General features: G+C 40.3%; 1 protein-coding gene across 3 annotated transcripts in view; it reads left to right on the plus strand.

Annotated features, from left to right (window-relative positions):
- Positions 1-17,514, plus strand: part of LOC138964446 (uncharacterized) — a 69,389-nt gene that overhangs the window by 43,668 nt on the left and 8,207 nt on the right. For 2 of the 3 annotated variants that reach the window (XM_070336400.1, XM_070336401.1), the window contains exons 25-31: positions 660-874; positions 1,386-1,484; positions 2,886-3,347; positions 6,681-6,711; positions 9,955-10,305; positions 12,856-13,074; positions 13,536-13,591. In XM_070336400.1, coding sequence (XP_070192501.1) covers positions 660-874; positions 1,386-1,484; positions 2,886-3,347; positions 6,681-6,711; positions 9,955-10,305; positions 12,856-13,074; positions 13,536-13,591 — 1,433 coding nt within the window. The remainder of the gene's footprint in view (positions 1-659; positions 875-1,385; positions 1,485-2,885; positions 3,348-6,680; positions 6,712-9,954; positions 10,306-12,855; positions 13,075-13,535; positions 13,592-17,514) is intronic. The other variant, XM_070336403.1, reaches the window with a different exon arrangement.

The following is a 17,514-nucleotide window of genomic DNA, read 5'->3' on the forward strand; positions in this document are numbered from 1 at the left end:
TCCTCTGGAATGGGTCCTAAATGTTTAATATTTTACCTGCACTAATCCTTTTGCAATAGATACTCCTTTCTTTGCTCTATCTCTAATTTTTTTATTTTTTTTTTATCTCTGTTCAGTGATCATTAGTACCTTTTACTAGATTTCCCTCTGTATTGCTCTTTCTCAAATTTCCATTTCACAAATTATTTCTACCCAGTATGTAATAATGCTTTGCATGAAACAGGGTACAGCATTAATAGTTAATGACAACCGGCGTCCGCCCCGTGATCGGGAGGTCGTGGGTTCGAACCCCGGCCGGGTCATACTTTAAAATTGGCAATCTAGTGGCTGCTCCGCCTGGCGTCTGGCATTATGGGGTTAGTGCTAGGACTGGTTGGTCCGGTGTCAGAATAATGTGACTGGGTGAGACATGAAGCCTGTGCTGCGACTTCTGTCTTGTGTGTGGCGCACGTTAAATGTCAAAGCAGCACCGCCCTGATATGGCCCTTCGTGGTCGGCTGGGCGTTAAGCAAACAAAAAACCGCCCAAAAAAAAAATGAATAGTCAATGACAATAATTTTGCACACTGCACTATGCATGTTCACAATCTAACAGTACAAGAACAGGTGAAACTTTGCTTGTCCTGAAAACAAAAAATAACTTTTTAACTGACATTTTAGGCGGAAGCGGCCAATCAAAGGTGGAGAAAGGCGTGGGCGGTCAAGACTCTAAGGATCTGTCAATGCCGGCAACAAAGCGTACGCGCAAGGCTATCGCAGATGTGGAGATAGACGTCGCATCCCTTATGAAGGGGAGGAGAGCAGCTGGGATGGCAGTGGCCGCTGTGAAGAAGGATGCTGACCATTCTCATGTTGGACAGAGCTCAGCTGATCAGGTCAGGAGTGTAGGATTTTAAGGGGTTTCACTAATATTTGTTGTTGTACATGATGATATGAGAATTGCATGCAGAAAAAGCAACTCAGAAAAATGTTATTCATGATTTAGGAAATTGAAGTCTTAACCCTTGGTGTTTGTTTGTTTTGTGTGTGTGTGTTTTTTTTTAAATTTTGAGTTCTGATCTGGACTTTTGGTGAGTGTGTAGAAGTAAGAATAGATATGTTGGTGTAATTGTGGAGGGATGTGAGAAAGAGTAATACCAGTCTGTCTGTTGGTCGGTCGATGGTGGGTAAATCTGTCTGTTGGTCGGTCGGTCTATTTGTCTGTGTAAATTCATTTTATTTCCGTGTTTGGTCTGGGGCGTGCATGGGTATGCGTTTGTCATGTGTTGTTTTATTTGAAGATAAATTTCTTAATCAGAAGCGGGATTGATTTAGTCATAAGCGAAGGATTTGGTCAGTTTGTTTTTCATTTAGAGTGCAGCATCATTTCTCTTTTGAATGTTGCAGAGGGAGAAACCACACAGAACCCCTGTCAAAAAGAAAACTGTATTGCAGCACAAGAGAGCACCCCCACGAGAAAAGAAACGGCGCTCACCAACTCATGAGGTATGGAAGGTCTTTTGCCTGCTGGACAATAATTTTCAGGAAGGCGTGTTTGAGAACACGAGACGTGGTTGGAGATTCTTAATGATGTAAATATGTTTTAACCGACATCATCCGAAAGAATCACATAGAAAATACTGCTTGAGAAACAAAGTTTGAAGATTATTATCTTTGTAATGTCTACAACTCCCTAAACATGCGTTTTGGTATCCATTTGTTTCTCTTTTTACATTTAGTCAAGTTTTGACTAAATGTTTTAACGTAGGGGGGGAATCGAGACGAGGGTGTGGTGTATGTGTGTGCGTGTGTGTGTGTGTGTGTGTGTGTGTGTAGAGCGATTCAGACTAAACTACTGGACCGATCTTTCTGAAATTTGACATGAGAGTTCCTGGGAATGATATCCCCGGACGTTTTTTTTCTTTTTTGCGATAAATGTCTTTGATGACGTCATATCCGGCTTTTTGTAAAAGTTGAGGCGGCACTGTCACACCCTCATTTTTCAATCAAATTGATTGAAATTTTGGCCAAGCAATCTTCGCTGAAGGCCGGACTTCGGTATTGCATTTCAGTTTGGTGGCTTAAAAATTAATTAATGACTTTGGTCATTAAAAATCGGAAAATTGTAAAAAAAAATAAAAAAAATTATAAAACGATCCAAATTTACGTTCATCTTTTTCTTCATCATTTTCTGATTCCAAAAACATATAAATATGTTAATTTGGATTAAAAACAAGCTCTGAAAATTAAAAAAATTAAAAATTATGATCAAAATTAAATTTCCAAAATCGTTTCAAAAACTATTTCATCTTATTCCTTGTCGGTTCCTGATTCCAAAAACATATATAGATATGATATGTTTGGATTAAAAACACGCTCAGAAAGTTAAAACGAAGAGAGGTACAGTAAAGCGTGCTATGAAGCACAGCGCAACCGCTGCCGCGCCAAACAGGCTCGTCACTTTCACTGCCTTTTGCACTAGCGGCGGACTACGTTCAGTTTCATTCTGTAAGTTCCACAGCTTGACTAAATGTAGCAATTTCGCCTTACGCGACTTGTTTTTCTTTGTTGTTGTTAATACAATGCAATGGGAATTTTTTGAGGCATGGATGTTGCATGAGCATGTTTGCATGATTAATGGTGTTTGAAGACATTTTTTGCAATTAGAGTTGTGTTCCTTAGCTTAGCTAAACCCATTCAATTTCTTCATTAAACAAAACAGGAAGATTAATAAACAGCCGTACAGCAGCACGTTGCTGTCGATAATACAATGTGACATGCAGAGGCATGGTTGTTGCATGAGCATGATTGATATAAATTAAAGTGGTTTTTTGGGGGTTTTTTGCTGACGACTTTGGTGTTTGTTCCCCATCTTAACCCTTTCAACTCCTCCATTAAACAAAGCAGGATGAAAAACGAACAGCCGCAGAGAATCACGGCAACAAATCCTCTGATGACGATGCACATAATACCCAGGAAGAAAGCAATGAAAAAGAACACATGATGGAAACTATTAGTGTGGACATTAGCGTTGTTCCAAGCCCAACCCCAGAGCGTCCTGCTTCCTCCAAATCTGGAAAGTCGGTAGACGGCCTCAGAGTGGATTCAAGGGCTGAACTGGGAATGTCCCCAACAGGAGAAATGTACAACCAATCAGAAACATCAGCTTCTGTCCGAGATACTGCAGGCGGGATTCTGAACACCGAAGAAAAGGCAAGGGGAAACGCTGGTTTTCTATCTAGACCGGAAACAGGGGCGTCTGCCAGTGATGCGGGTTACTTCGCCGGTCCCAGAAGTCCCTCTGTTCTGTCCGAAGGAGAAGAACTTCACAGGTTAAAGTCGCAAGCAAGCTGGGTGTCAAGCAGGGAGGTAATCAACTGCTGCACTTCTCACCGTGGACACTTTTCTATGCTGTTATAAGCTTTGGGTTTTGGACTTTCACCTCCTGCTTTCTCCCAATAACCTGATCGCCTGTTCTGTGTGCTTATTCTTAATTCCCTTTGTTACTTGTTCTACCTGTAACCACTTTATAGAACTTTTTTCTGTGGACTTTGAACCTGTTTTTTGCTGACTGCACAACTGCTTCAAACCTTGCACCATTTCTGTTTTCTCTGTTTCTGTTTTGGACATTGAATTTGCAGTTGTTACTTTGTACTTTCTACCAAACCTCTGAACTGAATTTGATGTCAATGACCTCTGACCTCCCTCTTGCTTAACAAACCTTGATTTATGAACCTGCTTCCTGTGCCGTGAATCTGAAACTCTTACAAGAAGACTGTGTGAATCCTGCCTGCTTTAATTTTATAACATACAGTGGAGTCCGGGTACAACGAATCTCAAGGGAGATACATTTTAGTTCGTTATATCAGTAATTCGCTGTAGAGTTTTCAACCCTAAATGGCCTCAAGACAAGTTTTCCCACTCACCTTCAAATGATCGTCCCATCGATCTTTCCTTGGAGAGTACAATCTCTGCATGTTTTCAACAGCTTCATAGTATAATCCATAGAGAGGCATAGTTCAAATGTTCAATTTACTGTAATTTTAGAAGTAAAATTTAAAAAGTCGTGTAAACGCATGTACCGTATTTTCCGGGTCATAAGGCGCGACTTTTTTCCTGTATCAAAATACGAAAAAAATCAAAGAGACCGCCTGAGTACCAGTCAAACAACTTGTGGTAATGCATGTTTCAGCTACTAGGTACTACCCTGGCCATGTTTCCTCTCAAGACATCAAAGAGACCGCCCCATAGGTTAATAAACTCGGTCACTGACCCCGGTGCAGGAAGTGTTTCCTCTCTCAGATATGACAGGGGAACCACTGACCTCTCATAGCTAAAACTGGGTCATTGACCCCTGGGAAGAAGGTCAGTGTCCGTATAAATAAGGCATCACAATGGACCTGCCTTTGATCTCGCCGCACACACAGAGCACACATATTTCCACTCTGTATACTTCCTTTGATGTGCGGCTTATTTTCATTCTTCGACCGTTTGTTACCGGTATACTTTTACTTTTGTTTGTGTATTTTTGTCTTTGGAGACAATTATTGACATCGGTTTGTTGTAGCCTTGTGACTTAGAGACAAAACGGCTCTGGGGCGATGAAAACATGTTTGTTATAAGAGGGGTTCGTTATGCAAATGAGTTCAAAAGGTTCGTTGTAGCCGGAAAGTAACAAGTAAGAAATAGAAGGCTGTCTGCCGGGAAATCAATGGCAGTTCGTTAAAAGCGGGATTGCGTTATACCCAGGTTCGTTATAGCTGGACTCCACTGTACATTCTCCTCACCAGAATTTTACACTTGCTTTGTTTTATAACTGTACAGACACTTTTACCTTTTAATTTAGCTCTAACACAAGTCTGCCATCCTGTAAATCCTGACACCAATTTTGCTTTCTTAGAATAGAAGAATTTTGGATATTATTCTGTCGGGTTTTTATGGGTTTTTTATTATTCTCTTTATTTATATAGCACCTTATCCGAAGTTCAAAGTTTTGGGACAGTTGCTTCTCCTTGAAAACACTGAGACAAGCTACATGTGACATTGTAGAGCAAGCGAGCTGCTTGTCTCCACAAGTGGTCAGTTTGTTTGTTTGTTTGTTCGTTCATGGGCTGAAACTCCCATGGCTTTTACATGTATGACCGTTTTTTACCCCGCCATTTAGGCACCCATACGCCGCTTTTGGAGGAAGCATGCTGGGTATTTTCGTGTTTCTATAACCCACCGAACTCTGACATGGATTACAGGATTTTTTTCGTGCGCACTTGGTCTTGTGCTTGCGTGTACACACGGGGGTGTTCGGACACCGAGGAGAGTGTGCACACAAAGTTGACTCTGAGAAATAAATCTATCGCCGAACATGGGGACGAACTCACGCTGACAGTGGCCAACTGGATACAAATCCAGCGCGCTACCGACTGAGCTACATCCCCGCCCCACAAGTGGTCAGTGATCTGTGCGCACTGAGGGATGCAATCACATCGGCAATATTGATAGTCGAATGAAAAGATCAGGAGCATTATATTTAGTTGACAGTGCAAAAAGCACAGATCGGAGTATGTCTCTATGAGATGTCAGTCGTTTGCATAATTTCACTGGCATAGATCGCCCACCATGTACAGAGGCATTCCGCTCGCTAGTGACTGGCTGACAATGTCACATGTAGCTTACCTCAGTGTTTTTAAGGAAAAGCAACTCTTCTACATTTATTGACTAAATTGTACTCTAGCCGTCTTCTACACACCTGACAGATAACTTTATTACAATAGAGCTTACCAGGCTATTTTCCTGTGTCTGCTTTTTGATGAGAAAATGTGTATTAAGCTTTTTGTGTTGGTTGTTTTGTTGACTTTTTTTTTACCATTAGTAAATAATTCGGGTGGAGGAACAAGCTGGAACTGTTATTCTGCTTTCAGTTAACTCAAGATACATGAGTAAATTAACCTCGGCTCCAGTTAACCTTGATTTACCACTGGTAGTTATGAAACTGTTTTTTATGATTAAAATAATCTTTGTCTTTTGCCTTTTGAATATCACTGTCTTTGGCTTTTGATCTCCGTTTTGTACCCTCATAACTTGCAGTCTATTGTTGCAGTCTATTGTTTCAGTCTATTGTTTCAGGCAGTGTTCTTTGATTACTCTCTTCAATTTTCATTCATATTTTCACTGACTGAAATCTTTTACATGCACATTTTATTTTCCTGATTTAAATTGTTCAAATTTTATGTGAACCATGTTCTTGCACCTTTATGATTCTATTACATACTCAAAATACAGGTGTGTATTTTTTGCATGCACTAGCTTGATTTAAAAATTGAAGTAAAATGGTAAAAAGGAAAAATTCTTCCAACAATAGTTTGCTTTTTGTGAATAAGCATTAACACTGATGAAAGTTTCAGAATTTGCCCTTTTGATATGTTCACACCTATTACATGTACAATTAAATGATTTTAAATGGTTTAATAGTAGATGTTGCATTATTTATCATAATGCATTTCTTTTGAGACAAAGAGAAAATGTTTGGAAAGAATTTTGTTTTTCAAATACTGCAAGAACAAAAGGTTGAAGCCTCATTGACCTCATAATGTTTGCATACTGAAAATGACACCAACCAATGATGATTAGTTCTTTTGGTATTCTTTTAATATTGGACGCATGAAATCACAGAGCCACTGACTAAAAATTCACCTTTTCTTTTTTCAGGAATTTGGACAGTACACTGGTGCGGAGGAAGGTAACATATGTATTACTTTTTTCTGGATTAGTTATTACTCTTTCTTTTTCTAAAACTTCATGAAAGTTTAAATGAATGCATCGTATTGTGTTGTAATGCATGTCACATGAGTGTCTGTGTTCTCTGTTGGTGTTGTTGCATGCTCCAGAGTAAAATGGTCTTGCATTATTTTGCATGATTGGGTGAAAATGGGCAATTGTATCAATTTTGGTACGCACAGGTATTCTGTATGTATGCATGCCCCCTTGTGTTAATGTTGTCTTGACTTGTAAAGTGTGATCGATATATTGTGGACTCTGCATGAATGTTTATGTGCCCCCCACGGGTTAGGGGGAGTCCCATATTGGTTGGGACGAGGAAGAATTTACCCGATGCTCCCCAGCATGTCGTAAGAGGCGACTAACGGATTCTGTTTCTCCTTTTACCCTTGTTAAGTGTTTCTTGTATAGAATATAGTCAATTTTTGTACAGATTTTAGTCAAGCAGTATGTAAGAAATGTTAAGTCCTTTGTACTGGAAACTTGCATTCTCCCAGTAAGGTCATATATTGTACTACGTTGCAAGCCCCTGGAGCAAATTTTTGATTAGTGCTTTTGTGAACAAGAAACAATTGACAAGTGGCTCTATCCCATCTCCCCCCTTCCCCCGTCGCGATATAACCTTCGTGGTTGAAAACGACGTTAAACACCAAATAAAGAAAAGAAAGAAATGTTTATGTATAATCCAGTTGACTGTATAGACCTGCAAATGAGATAAAAATGAAGTGGTAAAAATCTAGGGGTTTGAAAGTGGTGAATACAAATGGAAAAGAGAAGGGAGCACGAGAAATTTAACAACAAAACACAGACTAATTAATAATACAGTATAGTATACGCAGTGTTGTTCCCAGGCCCCAGTCTTTGGTCATTTTATACTTTTTTGATCTTACGCATTGTTCTGATCACAGCATGGTCGAATGTTCGATGGTTTTGACAAGCGGGATGTCTTTTGACACAATTGTTTGCCGCCAAGAACATTTTGACTTATATATATATTTTGAATCCAGGTCCAACTGACCTATTGTCTTCTGTGTCTGGGAACAACACTGGTAAAAGTTGCATTGTGCAAAATTAAAGTTTGAATGGTGTCGATTGTTGGGCGATGAAAGAGCTACAGATCTGGAAGTAGATACAATGTGCAAGCATGCACTCACTGCTTTACTCTCTTGATTGTCACATGGTGCCTTGTGTCCCGTCCCTTTCGTCAGAATGGGACCTTAGTTTGGACAAAACGCTCTACAATCAAACAAGGGCAGTAAGTCCTGTCAGCAGCGTCTTTACCTACGGATCAAGAGGAGAGTCTCCTATCAAGGGAGAATATTTGCACAGGGGTGACTACCAGTTGGCCAGTCAGACAAGCTACACAGAAGAGAACGCTTACTCAAATGTTACGGAAGGAACCTTGCTGCCAATAGGGACTGAGCTGAGAAGACAGATGTCTGCTCCATCGTTTAGATCCCAGAGTCCAGTCAAATCAGGGAGACCAAATTCAGCAGCCTCCAGCAGAAGAACATCATCTTCATCATCGCTGTGCAGGAGACCTAAGTCAGCAGCTTCTCCATCGTCAAGAAGTCAAAGCCGACATGACTACCAAAACTATGGGAGAACAGACAGCTTGGAACCGCGCTTATCATCAGGATCTTCAGCACCAGCATTGAGCAATTTACCATCACAGTCTTTGACCATTGCTTCTGCTGATGCCAGTTCAGGCCCAGCCTGGGACTCAAATGCTATAACGAATCCAGAATCTCCGAGGGTGGAAATCAAATACAGGCCAAGCACTCAACACAGCTGCCCCACAGCATCACCAAGACCTCAGGATGTTGAAGTGTCATCAGGAAAAGCTTCTGGTCTACCTCCTCCAGTCTGCCCACCGGACTGTGTATGCCACCTCCCACCTAACCAACGAGATATTGCCCTTCGGAAAAAGATCTCATTTCAAGGAGATGCATTGCCTGGGTATGGTTCCAGCAGTCTTCGTAAAGGATCGGGTCAGCTAAGTGAATGGATTGACCCTTGTGTGTGTGATGCACAATAATGTGTGTGCCAAAAGACTCACAGTCCCATGCACTTTTAGTTTATGACTTGAGTTGTTTCACTTTGCAGTTTGTTTTGATACTGATATTTCACTTTGTTTCATCCCCACAGAGTGTGAACACCGGTTTGTTTTCATTTTCCATGATCAAAGGCATAATGAACTGACCAAAACCTTTATCCTTTGTTAATTCTCCAACTGATCCCTCCGCCCGATCCCACCCAACCCCCACCCCCACCCCCACATTCACTGATGCCCTCACCGGTTTCTCCATTGTAACAAATTTGGAACAATCTTAATCCAGCTTGAACAATCCTTTTTTCCTCACTGCAACATCTGCCTTTTCACTTTTAATTTTTGATTAATTCATTTTCTAATGTTGTGAATTTTAGGGAGCATTTAGTAACAGATCTAATGCAGGTACTATCACAGAACTGCAAGTTGTGTCACTGGGTCTGAAAGTTCAAGATAACACACACTTGGATATAAAGATTCACTGCTTTTCTCATCAACAGGAATCTGAACATTTAGCCTTTTCTCTCTTTCTCTTTCTTTTTCTGTCTGTCTATTTTTCTGCCTGCCTGTCCGGCTGTTTGTTCACCTGTGTGTCTCTGTCTGTCTGTCTCTCTCTCTGTCTCTCTCTGTGTGTCTCTCTCTGTCTCTCTGTCTCTGTCTGTCTCTCTCTCTCTCTCTCTCTCTCTCTTTCTCTTACACGCACACACATACAGACACACACATACATACACACACACACACACACACACACACACACACACACACACACACACACACACACCTTTACATTATTAAATGCACATACAAATTGACAAGGCCATAAGGATGTGTTGTATTACATTTCAGGTTTTATTAGTAGTGTCAATTTGATTTTTGTTTCAAGAAATACTCAAACCTATGAGAGAATCTTAATTTGAGATACCAAGGCATTGTCATCAAAATGTGCGCTAATTTTGTCTGAATCATCTCAAAATCTTAGTGTAAAACTACCCTGACAATTCAGAGGTAGCTGAACAATTATGCCTTCCATTGCTTCATATTCATATTCAGTTCCACCTTGTTTTTTCAAGTCCAGTCAGTGTATGCATTTTGTTTTATACATGTGCATATAAGTTTGTTACATAATTTTATCAAGTTAAGTACATGCCTTACCAGATAAAGCCTCAAGCTTGAACGAGGCAGACGACTACTCTCACCAGCCACAAACACCCGTTCTCCCAACTACACCCACAAAACTGAGCCGTCTGGGAAGTCAGGGCTCTGATGCGGTTTTTGAGCAGTACGACCTTGACAAAAGTCAAGGTCAAAGTGACGAGATCTTCATGTCGCCAAGGCTACCACCAACAACTCCTAGCTTACCGCAGTCACCACGGCAACGTTTCTCTTCTGCAAGCAGTTCCAGACACGGTGCTGTGTTTTCACCAGTTCCATTGGATGTCGCTGGGAGAGACTCGGTTTTGTCTGGCGCCGCAGGTCCTGCAAGTATTGCAGACAGTATCTCTGAAAGTAAATTCATTGTTGCCTCTCTCTTCTTTGAAGTGCACTCTCTTTCTCCTGCAGTAACTAATTCTCGGTGGCAGCTATGAAACTTGATCTGGCACTTGGTGTGTTTTCATCTCACTGGTGTTGTAATATATTGGTCTCTGCTGCTCTTCTAATGTGACTACTGTACTGCTCTTCTTCTCTTTGACCTTCGAGCTTTGACCTAACAGCTCAGTAACCTGTAACCTTTGACTGCTGTGGTGACTGGATAACTCTGAGTGACTGGTTTGAATTTGCTTTCTTGGTGATGGGCCCTCTCACTTCTTTGGGAAAAACTGCTGGAAATTTGTTTTTATACTGTCATGAAATCTTTCTTATTTTCTGTTATATGTATATTGTTATTGTATCACAATTTCTGTTGGTTCCAAGTGCAGTAAGAATCTATAACTGTCATGCACTTGTAATTTTTAATCCATTGAGAACTAATTTCAGTAGAGGTTATTTGGTCGCGGGGAAGGGAAATAAGGAAGAGGTCTGTTGTTTGTCTACTTGAGGGACGATTTCGTGAGTGACACGTGGAAGTCTAAAGGGCAAAGACACATGCCTCAAGCGGTTGGAGATAAATGTCACAAGTCACCAGCTGTGTTATTGAAAAGAGCATAGACAATCTTTTTCTGACAGTCATGTTTTGCCCTTCATGGGCAGCTTAATTAACGCATGAATTTTAATGTCAAAGCAAAAGACCTGGATATGAGACAATCTGAGAGTGAGAAAGAAAACATGTTTTAGAGACTTATATATATCTTGATTTGTTGGGACGTTGTTGGTTATAGTCCAATGTTTGGCTTCTTTCCGGATGAATTTGTGTAAACTGTCTTGTAAAATGTGTATTGGAAGTGTACTCTGTGATCTTGCATGTAGTACTGCTTTTAATTCAACCCTACAACTGTTTATTTCTTCCTGTGTCTCATAATCATACTCACCCATTTATGTGTATTGTTGAACTGTCGACCTCTGACACGTACCTTCTGATACAGCACTAAATTACTCTGCATATGTTGTGGCAGTTTTACTGGGTGAGTTTGTAAGCTTTCTTTTTTATGCAGATTTTAATGAAAGAAACACATCATTTGGAACAATACTGTTAAACTCATGCTCACAATTGTCCCTTTGCCAGTCTTAATCAGAGGATCCTTTCCAAGTGCTGTGAGCATTTAAATTTTCTTGAACTATATACGCCTCCAAGTTTTCTCATTGCATGCAACTGCTTGAAACAGAATGTATACATGTTTGCCTGTGTGTATGCATGCCGATATGCACGCAGTTTACTCAGTTGAACCTTTTGAAATTTGTGATTTGAAGGTATTATTATTTCCAGGACAATGTTTGACAGGTTTGCACTCTGTAATACCTTTTCTGCATTCATGTATAATTTATTTTCCTGTAGTTTTCGACCATGAGTTCTGCACCTGTTAACTAGCATTTTTTCTTGAATTTTGCACTCTTTTGAGTTTGATTACAACTTGCAATATAGGGGCACGTACACCACCTTCACCCCCCCCCCCCCCCCCCCCCTTTGAGACCACCAAAAATCTAATAAAATCAAGTCTTAAAAGAGAGGGTGTCTCCTTCTTTTTCTGCGTTCGTAGGCTGAAACTCCCACGATTTTTACGTGTATGACTGTTTTACCCCGCCATTTAGGCAGCCATACGTTGCTTTCGGAGGAAGCCTGCTGGGTATTTTCGTATTTCTATAACCCACCGAACTCTGACATGGATTACAGGATCTTTTCCGTGCGCACTTGGTCTTGTGCTTGCGTGTACACACGAAGGGGGATAAGGCACTAGCAGGTCTGCACATAAGTTGACCTGGGAGATCGGAAAAAATCTCCACCTTAACCCACCAGGCGCGGCCGGGATTCGAACCCACGATCTTCCGCTTTGGAGGCCGGCGTCTTACCACCAAGCCATTGCGCCCGTCTAGAGAGAGGGTGTCTTTAAGTGGGGATACATTTACAGCTGTTAAGAACAGCTGGAACTCAGAGAAAATAGGGGGTGGGAGGGTCTCATATCTCGGGGTCCCATGAAAGAGTGTCAATACACTGTACTGTCGGTGTCCATTCTGTGGAACTGGAAGTGATTCAATGCATTGCTTCATATTGAAAACAATTGATACTTGTTACATACAATTTATTTAGATTTCAAAAAGATGATCTTTAAGTCCGAGTCTGGAGATACGCGCGCGATATAAGACTTCATATATAACATGTGCATTCTGTATAAATGATTGCATATAGTAGCAGTATTGAATCAATTGAAGAAAGGGTGTAAGATCACTTGAATTTGTTGGTAGTTTTGCCTTTATAATAATAATAATAGTAAATAACTTTTCATGAGATTTTTTACCTAATTCAATATTGTTTGTACATTTCACAGTCCCAGTTGAATTTTTTGTGTGTGTTTTTGCTAGTTAAAATTAGCGCACAGAAATATGTATAAACCACAGCTGTTAGTAATTTCAGCACAGATGGAGATTTCAGAATTCCACGTCTTATGAATTTTCAACTTTTCATAGGAGAAATGTTCAGCCCAGACTCCTGCCTCCCAGATGCAGAGCTTGTATCCATCTCTCAACGTGCATCCTCGGGGGCAGGGGGAGGGGAGATGTATGGAGGAACGGACGAAGATGAGCACAGAGCGTGGTCTCGTATCGGTCTGCCTGACACGTCCATGGCGGGAGAGCCTGGACGTCCGGCCACCACCCTCCTGCCTGCCAGGCATATCCAGCAGCTTGGTAAGTGTAGTGTTTTGTGGAGTTGATGGTGTGTGTGTGTTGTTGGTTATTGTTTTTTAGTTGTGCTTGTTAAATTGTTTGTTTTTGTGTGCGTGTGTTTTGAGGGGTGGGTGGAGTAGATTTGTTTGGTTGGTTTTGTGTGTCTGTTTTGTTGTTGTTTTGTTTTGTTGTTGTTGTTTTAGTTTTTCGGGGGGAGGGGGGGGTGGGGTATAAGAGCAAGGGATGTTTTTGTGTGAGTGTGTCTTTTTTCTTTTAAATTAATTAACAAAATTGGGGGGGTCCAATAATTATTGTTATGTCACAGAGCCAGTAATGTTTGAAAAGAAGTAAACATTTGACAAAACAACAATGCCTGAGCTGCATGTATACACACAAAAATATGTTTAAAGTAGGAATGTTGATATGTGCAAAGGGAAAGGCAATCATAGTATTTAATCCAGTCTTGATTTTTGTTTTGGCAGAGGGTCTGATCAGACAACGACCATATACAGCAGGCCACTCCTCTTTCCAGGCAGAGGTAAATCCATGGGGTTTTGTCCCTTTATTTAACATCCACTAGCTCACCAGCAAATACTGTACCATATTTCCTCTTTTTTTTCTTCATACACCAGTTAATTTTTGTGTGGGTTTGTTTTTAAGCAAGACAAAAATGTAATCCATTTTTATTTCATTCATTTTACACTCTAACCTCATGATGGAATTTGTAACTCAACTATTTGCATATTTCTTGTATTCATTTTTGTGAAATGTATTTCGTTTTTTTCCACAGATTTTAAAGTTTTCTTTGTGTTCTTAACACTGATAGTATATTCACATTGTCACTTATATACTAACAGTAACATTCATCCTTATTGCCTACAGACTTCTTCTTCTTCTTCTTTGTTCATGGGCTTAGACTCCCACGTTCACTCTTGTTTTTTGCACGAGTGGAATTTTACGTGTATGACCGTTTTTACCCCGCCATTTAGGCAGCCATACGCCGATTTCGGGGGAATTGCCTACAGACAAGTTTTATAAACACATGCAGTCATGATCCAAAGTTATATAAAGCCCTGCCGTTGCATTGGAGTGTGTTTGTGTGGCTGGGCTGACAGCAGGGCATACACTTTTCAAATATGATATATCACAAGAACTTGTCATTATTTTTTGGGGTGGGGATGGGGGGGGGGGGGGGCAATTTGTAAGGAGTACATGTACCACACAAATGACAGGCATCAGTTTTTTATTTTTAAATACCTGTATATCCGTCGTATTAAAAGTCTGTGTATTCATAAGAATTTCTTCTCTTTTTTTCTTCTTTTTTTCTTTCTTTCTTTCTTTCTTTCTTTCTTTCTTTCTTTCTTTCTTTCTTTCTTTCTTTCTTTCTTTCTTTCTCTCTCTCTCTTTCTTTCTTTCTTTCTTTCTTACTTTCTTTCTTTCTTTCTTTCTTTCTTTCTTTCTTTCTTTCTTTCTCTCTCTCTTTCTTTCTTTCTTTCTTTCTTTCTTTTTTTCTTTCTTTCTTTCTTTCTCTCTTTTTTTCTTTCTTCTTTCTTTCTCTCTTTCTTCCTTTCCTTTCTTCCTTCCTTTTTGACTCACATGCGAAGCAAAAGTGAGTCTATGTACTCACCCGAGTCGTCCGTCCGTCCGTCCGGACGTCCGTCCGTCCGGACGTCCGTCCGTCCGTCCGGACGTCCGTCCGGAAAACTTTAACGTTGGATATTTCTTGGACACTATTCAGTCTATCAGTACCAAATTTGGCAAGATGGTGTATGATGACAAGGCCCCAAAAAACATACATAGCATCTTGACCTTGCTTCAAGGTCAAGGTCGCAGGGGCCATAAATGTTGCCTAAAAAACAGCTATTTTTTACATTTTTCACATTTTCTCTGAAGTTTTTGAGATTCAATACCTCACCTATATATGATATATAGGGCAAAGTAAGCCCCATCTTTTGATACCAGTTTGGTTTACCTTGCTTCAAGGTCAAGGTCACAGGAGCTCTTCAAAGTTGGATTGTATACATATTTTGAAGTGACCTTGACCCTGAACTATGGAAGATAACTGTTTCAAACTTAAAAATTATGTGGGGCACATGTTATGCTTTCATCATGAGACACATTTGGTCACATATGATCAAGGTCAAGGTCACTTTGACCCTTATGAAATGTGACCAAAATAAGGTAGTGAACCACTAAAAGTGACCATATCTCATGGTAGAAAGAGCCAATAAGCACCATTGTACTTCCTATGTCTTGAATTAACAGCTTTGTGTTGCATGACCTTGGATGACCTTGACCTTGGGTCAAGGTCACATGTATTTTGGTAGGAAAAATGTGTAAAGCATGTGAGTCGTATGGGCTTTGCCCTTCTTGTTTTGTTTTTGCTTTTTACTTTTTTGTTTTTGACACGTATAATGAGTTTATTTGATTCATCATAGCAGCACATAGTACATCTTGATAATAACAATAATAATAATAATGATAATATTAAATCACTTTTCTATGGCGCAAGTTCCGATTCACAGCTCCAAGCGCTTTACAATTCCAATGAACACATACATAATCTCATCTTTCTTTGCAATATATGTGACCTTGTGGGTTTCCCTGGGGCCTGTTCTGTGCACATGCACTTGTTCATACTATAATATTCTTAAAGACCACTGTATGATCCGTTCAAGATTAAAGAGTTCATCACACCTGAGAATCTTGAGCCCTGAATAAGTGTTCCTGCAGGATGGTATGTAGTTTTGTGTGTCATAAGGAGGAGCATTGTTATCGGAGCAAGGTTAGTTAACCTGCCAGGTATAAGGCACCACACTGTGGGCACACAAACAGGATTAGGTCAATCAGGTATGACAGGATCAATATTGTGGCAGCCTGCTTTCACTCAGCTGTTTGGAATCAACAGATGGACCGTGAAATTTGTAGTGAGTGTTGGATGGCAGAGAGGAACCGCTTAGATTATAAGGTTACAGACAGTTTGTGGTGTGTTTTTAGTGGGTGGTTTCCTGGATGTGTGTTCTGAGTGAAAGTGGTTGACAGTTTCGTCAGGGAAATCAGCAGACTTTTAAGGACTGGTCGTTGCATGTGCAATTCAATCTGAAGACACTCCATGGAAAATTGGGGGAAACAATAACTATATATATATAGGAGCTGACAGGCAAAGACATTGTTATTAGAGAGAGAGATTAATTGGTTTGTGAAGGAGCATACTTTTTCCAAGTGCCTTTGCATTTTCTGGTCAATTTGAGAATATAATGGGTTTTTTTCATCCAAGTTCATCAGGTCTTGGTTTTGTTTCTCTTGCAAACATTAAATGCCTGTTTTTAAGAACACAAAACAGTAGCTGTACGGCAGGTGTGTTTATCCATTAGTATGCCAGAAATGCCTAAGGTGTTTCAGTGCGCGGAAAATGCTGTAAACCTAGCTATTACACTATAATAACATCCACAATGATGTTTGTCCTCAAACAAAGATTACAAAGACTGCCACCTGTATTGACCGCTCTTAAGGGGTAATAGAACCTCTTATTTTCTCCTGATGTGTAACCATACACAGAGGAAAACACACAAAGCATTGGTAGCAAGTGGAGGGTCAGTCTTTTGTCAGTGCGGCCATTTGCTGTTGCTTCATTTAGGACGTCCAGATAAAGCCAGAGGAAAGGACAGTGTTGTAGAGTGGTTTCTGTGATCAATCAATATAGCAGCGTCATTAGCTCAGTGGGTGTACCAATTAGCGCTGAACTTCGCGCCTTGAGTCGCCTGTTGGTGAGATATGTGCGCGTTATAAATATTCGTATTATTATTATTATTATTATTATTACTTGCTGCCTTGGTTTCGTCTCTGTTTGACGTTTATTTTATTGAGTTCTGTGTATTCCGTATAGAATTTGGCACTGTGAATTTTTGTTTAGTGTACAGTTGAAAGTTTTGCTCTTTGTAGTGAGAGGCTTATACAGTGGAACCCCCCTTTTAAGACCTCCACAAATCTGAGAAAATCAGGTCTTGAAAAGGAGGGGGTCTTAAAATGGGGGTACATATACAGAGGTTAAGAACAAAAAGTCAAGGTCTTAAAAGGGAGGGAGTCTTAAATTGGGGGGTCTTAAAAGGGGGGTTCCACCACTGTCTATAGACAGTCATATAGCACTTCATGTACCCTGGTGAGGGAGTTAATACATATACGTATAAGTGTGTGAGCAGCATGCATGATTCTGGCTTAAAGTTATGAGAACTGCATGAACATGAATATAGCTTCTCAAGCAAGTGCTACAAAAATGTTGGTGTCTGTAAGACCGTGTTGTAAGCCTCCAGTCACGTTTAACAATTGATTGTGTTTCTGAATTACAGAAAAGAAGTTTTGAAAGGGAGTGTAAATGTTGTGGTGATTGAGTCAACCCAGTTCTTGGATTATGAGTGGTTGAACAAGGTACTGTTAAGGCTCAGACAGAAAAAGAACACCAAC

The sequence above is a fragment of the Littorina saxatilis genome, linkage group LG4, assembly GCF_037325665.1.
Source record: "Littorina saxatilis isolate snail1 linkage group LG4, US_GU_Lsax_2.0, whole genome shotgun sequence".
Taxonomy (NCBI): Eukaryota; Metazoa; Mollusca; class Gastropoda; order Littorinimorpha; family Littorinidae; genus Littorina; species Littorina saxatilis.